At 35.5% G+C, this 20623-nt stretch overlaps 1 protein-coding gene across 1 annotated transcript; it reads right to left on the bottom strand.

The window, feature by feature from the left end:
* Positions 1–54: 54 nt before the first annotated feature.
* Positions 55–591, bottom strand: LOC127082434 (uncharacterized). The gene is made up of 2 exons (XM_051022672.1): positions 160–591; positions 55–63 (listed from the first exon to the last, which is right to left on the bottom strand). The coding sequence occupies exons 1-2, from the start codon at positions 589–591 to the stop codon at positions 55–57; spliced, it is 441 nt and encodes a 146-aa protein (XP_050878629.1).
* Positions 592–20623: the final 20032 nt, after the last annotated feature.

The following is a 20623-nucleotide window of genomic DNA, read 5'->3' as shown; positions in this document are numbered from 1 at the left end:
TTTTGTCCGTACTTGAGGAAAGATTCAACCGATTTGTCTGTATTTTCAATAAATTTATTCTAACTGATATTTTAGTTGTTACATATGATGCAAATTAAAAATGAAATCGATTTTACAAAAAATTAAATATGCCCTGACAAAATTGGGTATGACACATACGTCATCTTTGTGCTTCATGGCACTTCTCGAATCAATTTTTAGCTCTTCATCATAAACTTTGAGGGTCATGGTTCCTTCCTCAATGTCTATCATACAACTCCCTATTTCTAGGAAATATCTCCCCATAATCAAATGGATCTCTTCATCTTCAGGCATCTCAAGAATCACAAAATCAACAGGGAACACAAATTTATCTATCTTAACCAGGACATCTTCAACTACACCATAAGGTCTTTTCACTAGGTGATTTGCAAACTGGAGTGTCATCTCGATGTCATCAACCGTTCCTATTCCCAACTTCCTGTAAATGGATAAAGGCATACGAATCACACTAGCTCCTAAATCAATAAGTGCCTTCTTGAATGATATATCTCCAATGGTGCATGGAATGGTGACATAACCCTTATCTTTCTTTTTAACCGGAATCTGCATACCTTGAAAAATAGCGCTGCAAGTTTCAGTCAGAAGTAAATGCTATATGTCAATGGTGTGTTTCTTGGAGATAATATATTTCATGAACTTGGCATATATAGGCATCTGCTCAAGTTCCTAAGAGAATGGAATGTCGATTTCTAACTTTCTAAACATCTCTAAGAAGTTCTAAAAAAATTCTCATTTTGGCCCTTCTTCTTGTTCCTTGTAGGATATGGGAGTTTGATGATTGGTTTTGGCTTTGTGGCTTTTTCTTTCTCAACTTGTTTCTGTGTGACCTTTTCTTCAGTAATGGTCTGATTTTCCTTTATTTCCATATCCACTTCAAGTAACGATTTTTCTTCCTCTGTTTTGGATTCAGACACCTCAAGTGATTTTCCATTTCTTGTTGTCATTGCACTCACATTATTATGGTCGCTCGGGTTTGCCACAGTTGCACTAGGAAGGGAACCTTGTGCTTTCGAACCTTCTATTTGTTGTATTATCTGACCCATTTGAACTTCAATATTTTTTATAGAAGTAGCAGTGTTCCTATGATTATTTCTTATTTCTTCTTGGAACTGGGAATTTTGAGCTGCCATTTTTTCAATGGCAATTTCCCAATCTTGTTTTTTGGGTGCTTGTTGCTGATATTGTTGTTGTTGTTATGGTTGGTACTGTTGTTGAGGTCGATATCATTGTTGTTGTTGATTCTGATATTGTTGTGGTTGATTATGACAATGAATAAGACCCTGTTTTTGAACATTACCTTGTTGATCTTTGCAGGAGAAAATTGGATGGTTCTTCCATCCTGGATTATAAGTGTTAGAATATAGGTTGTTCTGCTTCAGAAAATTTACTTCGAAATTTGTTCAAAACATGTGTGTTTCACGAAATTGGATGGTTCTTCCATCCTGGACATTTTTTTACTTCGAAATTTGTTCAAAACATGTGTGTTTCACGAAAGTATATTTCACGTTGATCATTTTTAATGCATTTATTTTAATTTTCTGCGCATTTTCGCGCTTGTTTTTATTCGTTTTAAGCCCTTTTATTTCTATGTCAAAATGTTCATGATAATTAATTAAAAATTTCTAAGTTTTAATTCTGATTATTTAGAATGTTTTAATTTTATATAGTTTAGTTTGTTTCTAACTGTTTTGTCACTAAATAAAAGTTCAAAAGGGTATTTTTGGCTTTTTGAAAATAAAGAAACTTAACTCAATTTACATGTGTACTAAATTTTGTTGGGATGAAAGAGGGAAGACCCAAAATTTGATACATCCAGAGTGCCTTTGTTGGAGAAGGAAAAAGAATCCCTTTTGAAAATGTCTTGAACACCACTACAACAAATAATGCTTTTCATGACGAAGCTTTCACCTCGAACAATAGAAAACCGAGGTAGAAAGTCAAGGCGCGCTATTTTTTATTATTTAAAAAAATTAAAAAACTATATATTCCGTCGGATTTTCAAAACACCGATGTGAAAAAACAACTCAGTACAAGCTTCAATTCTCAGCTATCGCAGTTTATGATTTTATTTGTTTATAAGTGTAAATAAAGTTTTTAACCCTTCGGTTTTCTATTTAACCGAGGCATAAAATTATAAGATTTTACTATAAAAGCACTCGTTAAACAGATTTTACCTTAATCCTTACTGATATGAAACCGCCTCAAACTCGCAAGCATCATTCTTTGGGATGGATTGTAAGACAAAAAAATCTTCAATGTTCTTATATCTTGAACAAAATATTTTTCTGCCCTTACAATCTATCTCACATAATGGTGTTGATGTTGTCGTTTTTGTATTTTTGGAATAACACTCAGTTAAAGAAGGGAACTCAATCTTTGAAGAGTACTCAATTGATAAATGGCAAGTGCATAAAATCATTCTTGTTTCAAAAAATTGTTTTAAAGGATATGTAACAAATTTTGGATATCACCGAAGATTTGTTGTAAACAATGTATTTTAATATTATGTGTAAACAATGTAATTTAAAAAAATCATTCACCTCAGTTTTATAATAAATCTGAGATGTTTAATAATCATATTTTACTATAAAAATATTCGTTAAATAGATTTTACCCTAAGACTAACTTATATGTAGCAGTCCCAAAAAGATATTCATCAAACGTTATTTTACCCTAGAGATTTGTTGGAAGAATTTTGATGAATATCTGTTGGAAGAGATATTCACCACCATCCATTTGATCACGAGTTGTCACTACATATCTATGGGATGGATTGCAAGTGCAGAAAATAAAAATTCTCATTGGGAAACAGATCCCTAGCATCTTGCATGGGACCTGGGCATGGAAAATAAAAATTCTCATTGAAAAACAAATTTTATAATATATTTTTAATATTTTGTGTAAACAATGTAATTTAAAAAAATATATATAGCTTATTCAATTCGGGTTTCTTCGTGACCGAGGGGATAGTTAAGCATTTTTGTACTATATTCAATTCCCTTAAACAAATCTTTGTTGTCCATTTAATGTTTATCAACGCTCAAGAATATGCCATTAGTGATCCGCGTGAAACCAAAGGAACATCCATTATAAAAACATGTTGAATATTGAAAATCTAATCTATATGGAACATGAAGCGCTTGAAACATAAAGACTTTTGGAAAAGTTCTTTAAGATGGATTGCAATAGCAGAAAATTACTTGGGTTTAGGGTTTGTTTTCTTAAATATTTATTTGAGCACAAAATCATACATTTGAATATTGATTTTATATATCTAACCCTTATTTTATTTTGCTTCAGAATCAAATGCATGCAAGATTCGTAGAGAATAATCTTGCATCAAACATTTGATGTTCCCCAAGATTCAATCATTCGAAGATCTAAAATCTAGATCTTTAATGAATTTAACTTTTATCAATATCCCTAGGGAACTTGATTTTTATCTATATCTCTAGAGAATTTGATTTTTATTTTAATATTATGTGTAAACAATGTAATATTTTGGGTTAACAATGTAACAATTTTTATTTTTTAAAAAGAAATAATCTTATCCCTCGGTTTTCAAGATAAACCAAGACATAAAATAAGCTAGTTTTGAAAATAATAAAAATGATGTTGTTGGGGTTCGAACCCATGTGCATATAACGTTACCCTTTGATTTTTATATCAAAGGAGTGATAAGTGACAACTTTTCATGACACCCTTCGTTACCTCGCTAATGCATGCGAGATAAAATGCATTTCCTTTCGACGTTAAAAGCACTTTTTGTAGTAATGCACACAAAATAGATCACTAACATCTCTCCCTCTCCACCTAAAAGGAGGGGACTTTTTTCCATTTATGAAAATTTCTCTGAACCTTTTTTTCATTTTTCTATACATTCACTTACACACTTCCATAACCGTGAGGCTACTTCCTTCAATACCAACTACTATTTATCTTCTTCTCTCACTAAAACAACACATAACACTATAACTTTCTTCTTTTTATCATACACACAACAACCATGCAACACACAAAATCACCCATCAAGTAGCAACCTCATGACACATCCAAACCTAATGCACTCACGTGAAAAACGGATTGGGAGGAAAAGGAAAAATAGATGACTTAGTTCTTCTTCTTATACACAAAACACATTCATATCATCACTCTTCTCCAAACCACCATAACACCTAAACTCCAACCATCTACCATAACTAACATTGCACCATCATTTTGTTTCATTCATGAACCTGTCCTCATGTTACCATGAAACATAAACCATAACTTTCTTTCACACATTATCTATGAAGAAAGGAATTTTGTTGTGTATTTTTCTTGTAATGATGTACATATATATATAAGAGTCCAAGAATCTGTATACTAATTACCTATAATTGTCTAGTCTATAATTGCCTATAATAAAGATCCTATTTTAAATACAATTATGATACAATTTCCTGATATACTTTGACAGCTATATGGATATGCATTGCCAGCACATGTTTGCTTGGGTTTGACCTTCTTTAATGTGAATAATATGTGCTTATCCTTAACACCCCCCCTCAAGTTGAAGGTGGGATTGAAATCTCAAGAACACCCAACTTGCCGAGTAGTCGTTTATAAGTATCGCCTCCAAGAGGTTTAGTAAATATGTCAGCTAGTTGGTCAAAAGATCGGAGATAAGAAGGGCTGATAAGACCTGATTTAATTTTCTCACGAACGAAATGACAATCAATTTCAATGTGTTTTGTGCGTTCATGAAAAACTGGGTTTTCGGCGATGTGAATAGCAGCTTGACTATCACAATGAACGGTGATCGGTTGAGGATGATCAATGCCAAGATCCGAGAGAAGATATTTTAACCATTGTAACTCGGAAGATAAGGTTGCAAGGGAACGATATTCTGCTTCAGCAGAGGAACGAGAAATTGTTGGTTGCTTCTTGGTTTTCCATGATATAGGATTAGAGCCCATCATGGTAAAATAGTCGGTAGTGGAGCGACGAGTAGTAGGACAACCAGCCCAATCAGAGTCGGCATATCCAACTAAATTGAGGGAGCTAGAAGCCGAAAGAAATAAGCCTTTGCCGACACTCCCCTTAAGATATCGGAGAACTCGTGTGGCCGCATCGAGATGAGTTGTACATGGAGATTGCATGAATTGACTGAGAGTGTTAACAGCGTATTGGATGTCGGGCCGTGTCACTGTTAAATATAATAGACGACCAATGAGGCGACGATAGATTGTCGGATCAGGAAGAGGGCTTCCTTCATTGGGCCGTAGACGGAGGTGTTGCTCCATAGGAAAATCTGATGGTCGGCAACCAGTCATACCAGAGTCGGATAAAATGTCAAGTGTATATTTCCTTTGACATAAGAATATTCCCTTTTTAGAACGGGATACTTCGATACCTAAGAAGTATGAAAGATTTCCAAGATCTTTGATGGAAAAGGCCTGGGCGAGAAATTTCTTGATGTCGGAGATAGCATCTTCGTTATTTCCAGTGATGATGATGTCATCTACATAAACGAGTACAAATATAGTCGTGTGATTACTTTTGAAAGTGACTAGACTATAATCAGAGATGGATTGATGAAAACCCTTTTGAATGAGGGTGGTGGAGAATTTTGAGAACCATTGACGGGATGCCTGTTTGAGACCATAGATGGATTTGTTTAATTTGCAAATACATGGTTTCCCTTTATGAGCGAAGCCAGGTGGTAATTTCATGTAAACTTCTTCATTAAGGTCTCCTTGTAGGAAAGCATTGTTAACATCAAGTTGGTGTAACGGCCAGTTTTTAATGGCAGCAATGGAGAGAAGTAGTCGAACCGTGACAAGTTTGGCAACCGGTGCGAATGTTTCATGGTAGTCAATACCATGTACTTGATTGTAGCCTTTGGCGACTAAACGAGCCTTATATCGCTCAACGGTACCATTAGAGTGATATTTAATTTTGTATACCCACTTACAACCTATGGCGGTTTTGCCATTCGGGAGAGGAGATAAAACCCAAGTGTTGTTGGATTCAAGGGCGTGGATTTCTTTAGCCATAGCGTCACGCCATTCAGCTGATTTGATAGCTTGAGAATAAGATGTTGGTTCTTTATTTTCAATGACATTAACAAGAAGAGCTCGATGAGAAGTGCTCAAATTGGATAAAGAGAAATAATTCTTTAATGGGAAGGCACTCTGTGATGTGACATTATTAATGTCACATACGTGGTCCGTGAGGCGAACAGAAGGAGTACGAAGACGTTGAGGATAACGACGTTCTGCAGGATTGATCGCTGTAGGTGAATGTTGTTGGGGAGTTTCTACAGGAATGGATGGAATATTGGATGGAATATTCAATGAGTTATCATCCTGAGGGGTGGGAGTGGGCACAATTGTGTCATCATGATGACTAATGCCGGGAGAGATACTTGATGCAGGTGATAAGTTGGAAGAGGAATCATCAAATTCACAATCAAGGATTTGAGTGTTGATGCTTATGTCGTTAGCGATGGAAGGAGTTTGAAGGTCGTGATATGGAAACATGGTTTCAAAAAATTGAACATCGCGAGAGACATATATTTTGCGAGTGTGCATATCGTAGATGCGGTATCCTTTTTGATTAAAAGGGTAACCGACAAAAATACCGGGTTTGGCTCGTTCATCGAATTTGTGTTGAATGTTCATATTTTTGGCAAAACAGAGACATCCAAACACACGAAGTGATGAGTATGAAGGAGGAGAACCGAGTAAAATTTGATGAGGAGATTTATATTTCAGGATGGGAGTAGGAAGTTTGTTTATGAGATAAGCGACAGTGAGTACGCATTCACCCCAAAAGGAAAGGGGTAATTTCGCTTGGAAACGTAATGCTCTTGCGACGTCGAGAAGATGGCGATGCTTGCGCTCCACAACGCCATTTTGTTGAGGGGTTGCAACGCAGCTGCGTTGATGAATAATGCCATGATCATGAAACCATGTTTGGATTTGTTTGGACAAAAACTCCGAACCATTGTCGGAACGAATAGCTTGAAGTTGGGGAAGAAAGATGCCCCCATCGCCGGAATTAATTTTATTAATTTTAGTGTTGAATTGGCGATTGATTTGATTAAAAAAATGAATTAGCGTAGTAAATGTTTCAGATTTATGTTGCATGAGATATAACCAAGTACATCGTGAATAATCGTCGACAATTGTTAAAAAATATCGTGATCCATTGTGTGATGGAGTAGAGAATGGACCCCAAATATCGACATGAATTAACTCAAAACAATGAGATGAATATGATGTTCTTGAAGAAAAAGGTAAACGTGATTGTTTTGCACGCGGACAAACGTCACAAACAAAATCTTTATTCGCATTAATATTTGGAGAGTTCTTAACAATAAATTGAAAGCGGGAAATAGATGGGTGACCGAGGCGTAGGTGCCATAGGTCAGCCTTATTACATTGCTTAGAACTAAAAAAAGAACTGGATGGATGGTCAAGGCAATAGTGATCCTTGTCATCTTTATTTAATGGTGGTTCTTCATTCAGGTAGAAGAGTCCATTCCGAGCACTACCCCGACCAATCGTCTTCTTCGTTGCTCGGTCCTGAAATATGCAACCAGAGGATGAGAAAATAATATCACAATGTATTGATTTTGTTAATTGTGAAAGAGATAATAGATTATATTTGAAAGATGGAATGTGATAAACATTCATGAGTGTAAGTGACGGCGAGCAATGAATATTGCCGATGTGTTTCACGGACGCGTGAGAGCCGTCGGGTAATTGAACAAGTATATTTTTATGAACAAGTGAATATGAAGAAAAATAAGAAAGAGATGTGCATATGTGATTTGAAGCGCCAGAATCAATAATCCAAGAAAAAGGAACACAAGTAAAGGCGGTACCTGCTAAATTCACAGATGATCCCATAGTGTCCTCTTTGGCTAAGAGAGATAGGAGTTTTTGGTATTGTGCGCTTGAGAGTTGATTAGCGGAAGTAGATGAGAGTGGTTCAGATTTCTTTGGTGGCTTATTTGGAAAGCCATGAATCTGATAGTAAGTAGCAATAGTGTGACCATACTTATTGCAATTCTCACAGTACGGACGCTGCCGTTTGCCTTGAGTGCGATAATGCACTTTAGAAGCTTGAAGCGCTGCTGATTCCTCAGCAGGGAGGGGTCGAAAATTAATCTCTTGTTGTTTCTCTTCCTGGCGTACGATGTTATAAATACGCTGAATTGAAGGAAAAGGATCCATGAGGAGAATTTGGCTGCGGACGGCCGAGAATCGGTCATGGACGCCCTGAAGAAATTCCATGGCCCGGTCCTGATTTTGTTGATCAATGGTACTCTTGGCATTACCGCAGATGCACGGTTTGGTAGGTGCGATGGAATGGAGTTCATCCCAGAGAGATTTCAACTGAGTAAAATACAGAGATATAGACATGCCCTCTTGTTTTAGGGAAGAGATAGATTGTTTCAATTGATAGATTTTCGGAGCGTTGGACTGAGATAAACGCTCCTTGAGATCGGTCCAGATTTGTGCTGCCGTTTCAGCATAGAGAATGCTAGGGCGAATCTCGGTTGAAACCGAGTTGAGAATCCAGCTTGCAACCATATCGTTGCAGCGGCGCCACTTAGAGATATCATCGGCCTTCTTTGGACAGGTTAGGGTTCCATCGACAAACCCGAATTTGTTTTTGGCACGAAGTGCCATTGTTACGGCTCGGCTCCATGAACCATAGTTGTCGACCGTGAGCAAAGGTGTAACAAGGACAGTTGTAGGGTTGTCGAAATGATGAATGACGCAAGGATCAGTGTTGGAGGTGGTGGCGGATTGGTCATGGATCAGAGGGTTTTGTGAAGGGGTTGGGATGCTGGGTGGTGGAACGTCGGACATGATGATCCGAGTGAGTGAGTGAGTCGATGAAGAAGGATTGAAACAGGATGATAAACACAAACTGAGGGATATTAACCAGAGAAAAACTGATACCATATGAAGAAAGGAATTTTGTTGTGTATATTTCTTGTAATGATGTACATATATATATATATATAAGAGTACAAGAATCTGTATACTAATTACCTATAATTGTCTAGTCTATAATTGCCTATAATAGAGATCCTATTTTAAATACAATTATGATACAATTTCCTGATATACTTTGACAGCTATATGGATATGCATTACCAGCACATGTTTGCTTGGGTTTGACCTTCTTTAATGTGAATAATATGTGCTTATCCTTAACATTATCATTATAAATACTCCCTGCAACACATGATTTTCTTCTTCTTTGTTTAAGATTTTCTCTCAACACACACATAACCTCACTCTTTATTTCTCATTACAACAACATTTCCTCTCCTTCAAAATAACTCGGTAAGCGAACATACTCCACCACAAACACAACAAAACAATCCACTTACCTCCGGTGAAATCGCACCTCTGAGCTTCTCCTACAACGTCACTATCTCAAACCAATTCGTGCCACCACCACTTACAACCGGAACCACCACCTCACAACTATCCTTCCACACCTCACCTCTCTCTTCAATCCATCCTCTCCAGTTCCACCCTTAAACTCACGGACCACTCCATTCTTCTCGTCTGCCATTTCCGGCTGCCGTGCATAACAAAATCACAAGTTAAACCTTCTACTTCCTCTCGCACCATAATATTCACACACCACTTTATTTTCATCAACATATCATCCTATTCCTCAACATAAACAAACAAATGTGACGCCACTATCCGCTCCGAGCCTCCGACCGCCACGTATTTTTCTGATCAACATGAGTTTGTCCGCACAACTCAACACAGTCGCAGCACCATATTCGGTAACTTCTCTATGTTCTCTGTTTTTCTCATTTTGTGTTGATGTGTTTGCCATTATTTGAGTGCTTAATGAGATGTTGAGAAAGAGATAGGAGTATTGAGAAAGTACGACAGGGATGCGAGAGAGGGAGAGAAATTTGTATCAATATTGTGCTTAATTTGATATTTGCACTCCTATGACATATATGCACCCTTGTGTATTTTTATTATTTTTTTTTATTTGAATTAGTGGATAATAAATTGATTAAGACTTTTAAATTATTAGTCGATTATAGTTTTACTTAATTATTTTTTAATTACTAAATGTATTTCTTGATTATTTATTTGGTAGTTTGTTAGTCAATTAATTAGGTAATTTTTTCATCCAGGTTAACCCGCACATGTAAATAACCATACTCATTAATTTCACTAACCTTGCCATAATTTCCAATCACTTCAAAAATCAATTTTTCATTCAATTTTAAAATTAACTTCAAACCATTTCACACAAAAATTTCACTAACACGAGTGTTTGATCCAAAGTCAAGTACCTCTTCCGCTTCATTCAAATCCTTTCGTAATCAACTTGAAATGCTTGATTCAACGTCAAGTCATCCTACACCCGAAATTCTTTTCTCAATAAAAATCGAAAGATAAAGTGACAATTGGTGTACACCTCTTGAATACCTTGGTCTTTTGCCTTAAAATACTTTAATCAAACTAGGATAACAAGTGACAATTGATGCACACCTTTTGAACATCTTAGGTAAACGAGAGCTTAGTGCACACTTATGCTCACATATTTACTAAAGTTTTGCAAAGACTACATTTTGATAAAAGTGGATGACAAAGGACCGAGAGATGCACACCTCTCTAAAAGCCTTGGGTAAATGATGTTCAATGCACACCTTGTTCAAACAGTTACCCTAGTCCACATAAAATCAACTCAACCAATCAAATTTCTTTTTCGCCCATGTGCGATCTTGGAAACCTTTTCAGAAACGAGTATGCTTTATCCATTTCAACACAAAACAAACAAAGACTTCAGTCTCCAAGAGCGAGCAGTAAGTGAAGGTTTAAGCTCTCAAATGCGACCTAAGCATCACTCTCTAAAAGCAATCAACCAACACGTGGTTTTCTATAAAGAACTATGTAGCGTTAAGTTCTCCATCGCACCAGGAAATACGTAGGAGCAAGATTTTGAAATCTTCTTAGGCACAATAATAAAAAACCTAAAAAACTCTTTCTTCTTTTTTTTCCTCACATAATAGATAGAAGAACGCAAATGATTCACGCTAACACACATTCACGTGACTAACTAAATGGATCTCGTTGAGTACAGCGAATGTGATGGGTACTAATACATTCTCCTTGCATAACTGACTCACAAACCCAATATGGTTGCGACTGCCGTTTCCCTTAACATTAGCGGGTTTTATTCAATAGTCTCCCTTTCCTTTTGAACAAATAAAGATCAGTGACGAATCTTTTTTTTATTCCAAGCATGCGATGTGCTCGTGGTATTTTAATTATGAAGAATCAAGGCAAATGGAGATCTGATAACACCTATCTCATGAGACATGTGTACTTCAAGGGAAGGTTTTAGGGACCCAAACCCTAAAATCCTACTACAAAATCAAAATCTTAACAAAGGTCTCATATTCAAGTAGACATTATTCTTACTCTAACTATCTCTGCCAAATTGGAGCACAACGTTATATAATCCATAGCTAAAATTTTCAAACGGAACCTGGTTCACCATCTCATTTGCGAGCTTTATTGATAATATGTTGATCAGTTTGGCGTTGTATGTGGGAATCAATATTTAAAATATCCACTTAATCTCTTACCTTCATAGAAATTTCTAAAGAATCTGATACGTCCGCAAGTACACATAAATATCGATTATAGTATAAAAAATATAGATCCCATAGAGACCAATGTCAATTACTGTTATCAGTTATCACTTTGTGTATCTAAGGAGGTGCGAAAATAGTTTGTTCTCTAAAAATGGGAAATTAAGTTGTTTTTGGAATTAATAAGAATGAGAGACCGAAATGCAATTCGCGTGTACCTATTGTTCTCGTTAAGTTATGTTTTATAATTATAACAGGAAAGTGTTTTCTTGCACAAAATAATTAAATTAAAAACGCCTCCCACTTTCGTGTGCAAGACATTGAATTTCTACTCTATACTTTATTCGACCACTTTCGTGAGTGCGGATTACAGCTTCAAAATCCTTTTATGAAAATTAATTAATTTTTACTTGAAAAGTTATTTTTAGTAGAAACTTTAATCTAAAGGTTTTGTCCGTTTTTGCATGCACGGAACCGTATTTTAAACTCACAGACGCTCACTTTCGCGTACATGTTTATAAGTTTAAAATGGCTTTTTGAAAAATGATAATTTCTAGATTAATTGAAAAAGTGCTTTTGTGGTATTTTAAAATTAATTTCTAAATTTTCTACAGAAAAATACAGCTTCTCCTCTTTCGAGGAGAATCTGGTATCGCATTGTTTTAGTTGTCACTGTAAATTTTTATCGTTAAAACCAGAAAGTTCATACTTAACAATAATTCATGTCATATTTATAAACTCTACAACTCAGCAGAGCATCATCAGTACGATGGTCCTCACATTTCTGACTCGATAGATTTAGTCGAACATTTCTATTACGTAAGACATATAGTAACTAAATTTCATGTTCATGCTTGCAATAATAATAATAATAATAATAATAATAATAATAATAATAATAATAATAATAATAATAATAATAATAATAATAATAATAAAACAAAAGCATATACATATACAATCAATTGCAACTAAGTAAAAAGGAAAAGGAAAATAATCTGGAAATGAATAAACTTTAATTAAATAAGAAAGTGCTCCAAACAGAGACTTTATCCGATACAGAATGCGGAGAAAAATAAACTCTGACAAATATTCTGGTATGATTAAATAAAACAACAGCAACAGTACTTTCAAAAACTAAATTCCAAGCGCTTAAATCTAAAGTTGCAATCTCTCTTAATGTGAGAGGATAATTGCTTTTTTACAATAAAGTGATCTTATGGATCTTACAATAAGCTTGGATGCCTTAAACTATGCCAAAAGTGTCCTATTATAGTCTAAAATTCGTTCCAGCAACTGATAAGATTGTTCCCATTAAGTGGAGTGAAAATAGGAAGTAGAGGCAACTAAAAGTGAAAATGGCCAAATTTCTGGTCTGACCGAGCATGACGGGCATCATGCTGGTGACGAGTTTTCTGTCATGAACCTAGGAATGGTGACGGGCGTCATGAGCATGACGAGCTACCTTTCATCCTTTTGAACTCAACCGATGATCGTCAACACCATGACGATCTTCCTGTCATCCACCTCAAGTTAAAATTCTTCATTTTGTTGACTTTTCTATGATTGGTTAACCACGTGGGAGGGTGACAACCGTCATGGCACCAGGGAGGTCGTCATGATAGCAAAATACTTGTAACTTTCTCCCATTTTTTACATTTTCCCCCATTTTACCGCATAGAAGCCCTCTCAAAACAATTACTTGAAATAGCTACACAACACCAGCATAACTCTACAAAAGTATATAAAATCGAGATCAAAACGCATGCGAGTCGAGTCAAAAACATGATATATTTTCGAGTCATCAGAATCATTAATTATAGATTTATAATATAGAAGAAAAAGGGGTTCTCTAGAGAACCCGTTAAGGAGTGCCCTAACTTGAATGATCCACGATAATAACCAATAGAACTACACCAAGGAAATGGAAACAAAGAGAAGAGGAATTGTGTAACACCCTTCTTGAATTCCATTATCCTATGAATTTTTAAATTGTTGGGATGATTTCCGCATCATGTCATGCATCGTAAGACAACTTTAAACTTCATGGGAAGACTTGCCCTTAAATTCTACAACTACATTGATAACAAAATGATATACCTACTCTCTCCTTACTTCACGGGTCTTTCCCCATTCAGAAAGAGAAATATGTTGTTAGAACAAGATTTTGGTTCTGCAATATATCTCTAAGTTTTGATGATAATAAAGAATGAAACAACTTGGTACCCTAATAATTTTCTCTAAGTGTGCAAGTTTCTAAGGAAAAATGAACCTAAGGAAAATAATATTTGGCATCTAACGTAGTCCAAAAAAACTTATCCAGAAATGAAGAAATCATATATGACTCTGAACAAGAACACTTCTGAAAGAATCACATACAGAATCTGATGTCTAAAGACTCTACAGCTGATGACTCTGCAAGACAACATCAGAAGACACTCTATCTGAAGACCAGTCAAGCCACTATCTGAGTCTATTCAACAAACATCTATCTGAAGTATATTCAACAAACAACTATCTGAAGACTATTCAACAAACAACTATCTGAAGACTAGTTAAGAGAATATCTGAAGACTACAAGCTTCTGCTTAAATACTCTGACTCTGCTCACTTTGATTCACGCTTAACAAATCATATGACTCATCAAAATCATAAACTTAATTAAGAAGTATTATAAATATAGTACAAATATCTGTAAGGAAATTATAGATTATGCTCTAAGACTGCTATGGAAAGGACAAGAAAGTTAATGTCATTAAGTCTCATAATTGATAAGATATATCCATTAATCTCCCTCCAACGGTATCATCTCAAAGTTCTATATAAAGGCCTCATCATCATTATGCTGAATACGAAGAAACAATACAACAAATTCTATAATACACTTTAAACTACAATACTCAACCTTTCATTGTAATATTTAGTAATCACATAAGAGTTGTTACTCATAGTGTGTGATCATTGATCATTATTATTAATTGTGTTCGTACTGCTTACCTAGAAGCACTAAGGCAAACACTTGTAACTCTTTAAAGTTGTTGATTTTCTTCAAGTGACTTGTTGAAGTCTGTTGACTTGAGAGGGCTAAGAGACTGTCGAACTCTGGGAAGTTTTTGTAATCTATTGAGATTATTGGATTAAGTCCTTATTAAAGGCGAAATCACCTTGGCTGGGTGGACTAAAGTAGCTCTGATTTTCAAGCGAACCAGGATAAATTTCTTGTGTTGATCGCATTTACTTTCGTGTGTGTGGTGTTGCAAAAGTTTTTTACTACTGTGAAAACAATTCAAAGCCCCCTTTCTTGTTTTTCTCTACCTTCAATTGGTATCAGAGCTTAGGCTCTGTTATTGATTTTTGAATCAAAGACTTAACAGTGTGGAGAGATCCAATATGAGAAAAACATCATGGCTAACACAAATGAAAGAGATAGCTACAACACCAAACCTCCAGTTTTTGATGGAGACAAATTTGACTATTGGAAGGACATAATTGAAAGCTTCTTCCTAGGCTACGATGTTGATCTATGGGATATCGTCACAAATGGTTATGAACCACCAATTTTTGCTATCGGTGTCACTATTCCAAGAAGCAGAATGAGTGATGATCAGAAGCGTGATTTCAAGAATAACCATAAAGCAAGAACCATTCTGTTCAACGTAATCTCCTATAATGAGTACAAGAAGATCACCAACAGGGAAACAACCAAAGAAATCTTTGTTCCTTGAAGATGACTCATGAAGGAAACAATAAAGTTAAAGAGACCAAGCCTTTGGCATTAATCCAGAAGTATGAAGCCTTTATAATGGAAGATGATGAAGTTATTGAAGTGATGTTCTCAAGGTTCCAAACCTTATTTGCAGGACTCGAGGTTCTGGATAAAGGATATACTACAACATATCATGTCAAAAAGATAATTAGAAGTCTTTCAAACTGAGATAGAGCTAGAGGAAGATGAACCTTAGTAGAAAAGAAAATCAGTAGCTCTAAAGTCCAGATCAGAAAGAAGAAAGCCAGAAAGGAACAAAGCCTTTCAAACTGAAGAAGAAGACAAAGATTACTTTGAGAATGAAGATTCTGATGATGAAGAGGAGTTATGTCTTTTTTCCAGAAGAATCAAACAGCTCTAGATAAAAAGAAATAACAACTTCAAAAGGCCCAGACAGAAGGGAGATTGTTCAGGTTTAGTCAGATCCAAGGGAATCTCACTTAACTGCTGCTAAAAGAGTCCGGAGGTATCTGAAAGGAACACCTAACCTTTGTCTGATGTATAAGAAAACATCAGAGTACAGGCTTTCTAGGTACTATGATGAAGATTACACTAGAGACAGATTGAAACGCAAAAGCACATCTGGGAACTATCAGTTTATGGGAGGAAACCTCATCTCAAGGGCAAGCAAAAGACTATCAATCATTCTACTATCAACTACAAAAGCAGTATACATTTCAGCTTCACTGTGCAGCACTTAGATGCTCTGGATGAAGAATCAGCTTGAGGACTTTTAGATTTATGAGAGTAACATCCTTATCTTTTGTGATAATACTGCTGCTATATGTTTAAGTAAGAATCCAGTTTTACATTCCAGAGCGAAGCACATAGAAATTAAACATCATTTTATCAGAGACTATGTTCATAAAGGGATAATAATTTTAAAATTCATAGATACAGACCATCAATTGGCTGACATCTTCACAAAACCCTTAGCTGAAGATAGATTTCTTTTCATTATGAAACATTTAAATATGGCAGATTGCCCAAAATGAATTTGAACTTGCTATTCTCCTCTCTAATGTTAAAATAGATTCTGAGTTGTTTATCTGGTTTTGGTTCTGATAATTCTACAAGTTAAATGATATCTGGATTATAAACCTTCTAAATCATATACCTTTTGGTATTCCTGACTCCAGAAACATCAACACAGTGTCTCTCAAACGTATGGCTTTGGATCTTCTAGACAATTGTCTAGCTCAAAACTCAAGAGCCAAACTGTTGAGATCCCCTCGCGCAGTTTGCATATTTTTGAGATTAGACAACTATCATTATCTACACTTAATTCTCCCCACGCTTGTCAACTCAGATTTTAGCAATCATAATTATTTTTGTCCCCTATTGATTCTAACGTTGTCATTTTGCATGTGTTTTGAATATTTTTATATATCACCATAATTCCCACTTTCACACTTTTCACTCTCACAACGCACACAAACCCTTGCTTTCACTCTCTCTACAACCTCAACCTCCTTGCAACTTCATCTCTTTTGCAACTTCATCTCTTCAACAACTGCAAAATGAATCCTCAACAACAATAGGTTTTCGAATATTCTCAACAAATGAATGTTGTTGAGCAACTAGTTGAAGCTCCATAACAGGTTACAACCCAAACTACTTCGATTTCAACAACTTCATATCAAGAACCTTGTGTTCTTGATCGCCCTTCTCACATCAATCTTGCCACCCCTTTTAAAAAACTAGAAGTTTTGTGTGAACTCTTGGTTGATTTTGACAACCTTAAGATAAATGGCATAGACCTAACTGAAGAATTTAAGAACCAAGGGTGGGGAAACTACTTCAAACGTCGCTATGGTCTAGTTTACACCTTCCTGGTGAAGGAATCCTGGAGGTTCGTTGATTGCGATTACCACTGCATCGTATCATATGTTCTAGGGTCAAGATAGTGATTATAGAGAAGTTAATAGCCAAGCTTCTGGACATGGAAACGGTGGGGGGAAGAAGGATATACAACATCAACCCTAGAGCAAAGTATATGTCCCAAGAAGTTATCCCAACTATCTTCACTCTGAACCCAGAAGGGATAACTTTAAAGAATATAGAACTTCACCAAAATTTGAGAGTTTGGTTGAGGATCATTATGGGTATAATCCATCACCGTCTAGCTTCCAGCTCCTCTGACTACATCAATACGGACCAGAAGTGCATCTTGTACTGTCTGCACAAAGGGCTGAAACTAAACCTTCCATCTCTCCTCTTCAAGTATCTGAGGGACTCTGTCAGAGATACCAGAAACAACATGAATCCAGAAATTACATCCCTCTAGGGAGATTAATTTTTGATGTTCTGATAGAGAATGGGTTGGTGGACCACCTCATCTCCCTCAATATGATGGAAGATGTCACGGTGGACGTGGGCAAGCCTCTGAATGCCAAGAACCTGAAGAGCATGAGGCTAATTGACAAGGTCAGAGTTAAACCCACTTTGGAAACCCCTGGGAAGCTTTGAAGGATCAAAGGAAGATATCCTCTAGTTCTTAAGACTCTGGAAGAGCTTAAGAAACAACATCAACTGGTGAGAGCCAAAGTCGACCAACAAGATCAAGTCAACTCCGGCATCAAGAACCTGCTTGCTCGGCTACTTCAGAGGATGCCTCCTCCTCCAAACCCTTAGGCACTCTAGGATTAATTGCTTGTATTTCTTTAAGAGTTTTTGCCTCTGAGGCCTCATTCTTCTATGCTTTTCTATTGTGTATCTCTCTGACTTATCAATGAAGTTCTTGTCTTCTGTGATTTACTCTTTTTGAATTTTTCTTATTAACTTTTTGAGTTTGATAAAAAGGGGGAGAAATAAATAACAACCTTTTTGATGAAATAATATATCCAACTCTCATAATACACTGCTTACATTCTAATACTAAAAATTAATTACACAGTCTAAGTGATTTACAGGATATATCTGAATAAGGAAAACTGAATCAATATCTGAGAAACAAGTCAAGCAACCTAAGAAGCTCTGGTAAGAAACTCTCTACCCCATAAATCCTTTTTTGATACAAATATATTTAAAAAAATTCTAAGTATCAGACTTAGGGGGAGATTACAACTCTCAGGGGGTCATACTTTACCTGACTCTGATTCATTTAAATTTGTATCTTTGTAAAGTAGCATTGTTTCATCAAAAGTCTAAGTTTTTGTCATAATCAAAAAGGGGGAGATTGTTAGAACAAGATTTTGGTTTTGCAATATATCTCTAAGTTTTGATGATAATAAAGAATGAAAGAATTTGGTACCCTAATAATTTTCTCTAAGTGTGCAGGTTTCTAAGGAAAAATGAATCTGAGAAAAACAATATTTGGCATCTAACGTAGTCCAGAAAAGTTGATCAAAAAATGAAGAAATTGTATCTGACTTTGAACAAGAACACTTCTGAAAGAATCACATACATAATCTAACGTTCAAAGACTCTACAGCTGATGACTCTGCAAGACAACATCAGAAGACACTCTACCTGAAGACCAGTCAAGCCACTATCTGAAGTCTATTCAACAAACATCCATCTAAAGTCTATTCAACAAACAACTATCTGAAGACTATTCAACAAACAACTATCTGAAGACTAGTTAAGAGAATATCTAAAGACTACAAGCTTCTGCTCAAAGACTCTGACTCTGCTCACTCTGATTCACGCTCAACAAATCATCTAACTCATCAAAATCAGAAATTTAATCAAGAAGTATTATAAGTATGGTACAAATCTCTATAAGGAAATTATGGATTATGCTCCTAAACTACTATGGAAAGGATAAGAAAGTTAATGTCATTAACTCTCATAATTGACAAGAAATCTCCATTAAATTCCCTCCAACGATATCATCTCAAAGTTCTATATAAAGGCATCATCATCATTACGCTGAATATGAAGAAACAATAAAAAAAAATATAATACACTTCAAACTACAATACTCAACCTTTCATTGTAATATTCAGTAATCACATAAGAGTTGTTGCTCATAGTGTGTGATCATTGATTATTGTTCTTAATTATGTTCATACTACTTACCTAGAAGCACTAAGGCAAACACTTGTAACTCTTTAAAGTTATTGATTTTCCTCAAGTGACTTATTGAAGTCTATAGACTTGATAGAGCTAAGAGATTATTGAACTCTTAGACGTTTTTGTAATCTATTGAGATTATTGGATTAAGTCCTTATTGAAGGTGAAATCACCTTGGTCGGGTGGACTGGGGTAGCTTTGATTTTCAAGCGAACCAGGATAAATTTCTTGTGTTGATATCATTTGCTTTCGTGTGTGTGGTGTTTCAAAAGTTTTTGACTACTGTGAAAATAATTCAAACCCCCCTTTTTTGTTTTTCTATACCTTCATATGTTATTCCCTCAAAGAAGAGCGTGAAGAAGACATGATTGCTAGCATGAAGTTGGAAAAAAATTTAGGGAAGGAAAATTTGGTCAACAACATACCAAACTGATACGTCTTGTGACTGTATATAAAATATACACAGGGTTTCGATAAGTCACATGTGTATATTTTAAATACCAAATATCTTTTAGTAGAAAATACTTATTTAAAAGGCTTTATCTCACACTCTTGTGATTGTTGACTCGGACTATACTTTTAAGTCAGAATGTACGCTCTCACTGTCCCATTTGAAGTTAAAAATACTTTTTGAAAATAAATAAGTTCTAATTGCTTTTAAAGTGCTCTCGCTGTTTTTAAAATCAATGCCTAGTTTTTACTATCCAGTTCGACCTTCACGCTCTCGCGATTTTCGGCTCTAACCTTAGTTAATTTCCCACTCTCGTGGAAAAACCGTATTAAATAGCTTCTCACTCTCGTGAAAAAGTTAATTAAATTTAAATTAAAAACCACATCCAAAAAGATTATTTGAGAAAAGAAGTTTACACCGATTATTATTAAATCCCGTCTAATTAAATTGTTTATATACCGATACCGGTAGTTTAGCCGGACATGTTAATTAATGCAAACACAAACGAACATAAACAAATTAACAATAAGGCAAACATGATTATTTAATAAATCAATAATAATAATAATAATAATAATTGAATAAAAACCTGGAACTTTGATTAATCGAATATGCCGAATCTTGAAGTACTTGAGCAGTCCTCCACAAGTCGGTAGGATTCTGCTTCTTCGAAACAATTGCTTAAACTAAATTAATTAAATTGCAG

The sequence above is a fragment of the Lathyrus oleraceus genome, chromosome 5 (genome assembly GCF_024323335.1).
Source record: "Lathyrus oleraceus cultivar Zhongwan6 chromosome 5, CAAS_Psat_ZW6_1.0, whole genome shotgun sequence".
In the NCBI taxonomy this organism is placed as follows: domain Eukaryota; kingdom Viridiplantae; phylum Streptophyta; class Magnoliopsida; order Fabales; family Fabaceae; genus Lathyrus; species Lathyrus oleraceus.
This window is presented reverse-complemented; position numbering and strand designations above follow the sequence as displayed.

Coding starts and splice junctions, on each gene's coding strand:
- LOC127082434 (XM_051022672.1), bottom strand. CDS start 591: ATGCAGATTCCGGTTAAAAAGAAAGATAAGGGTTATGTCACCATTCCA.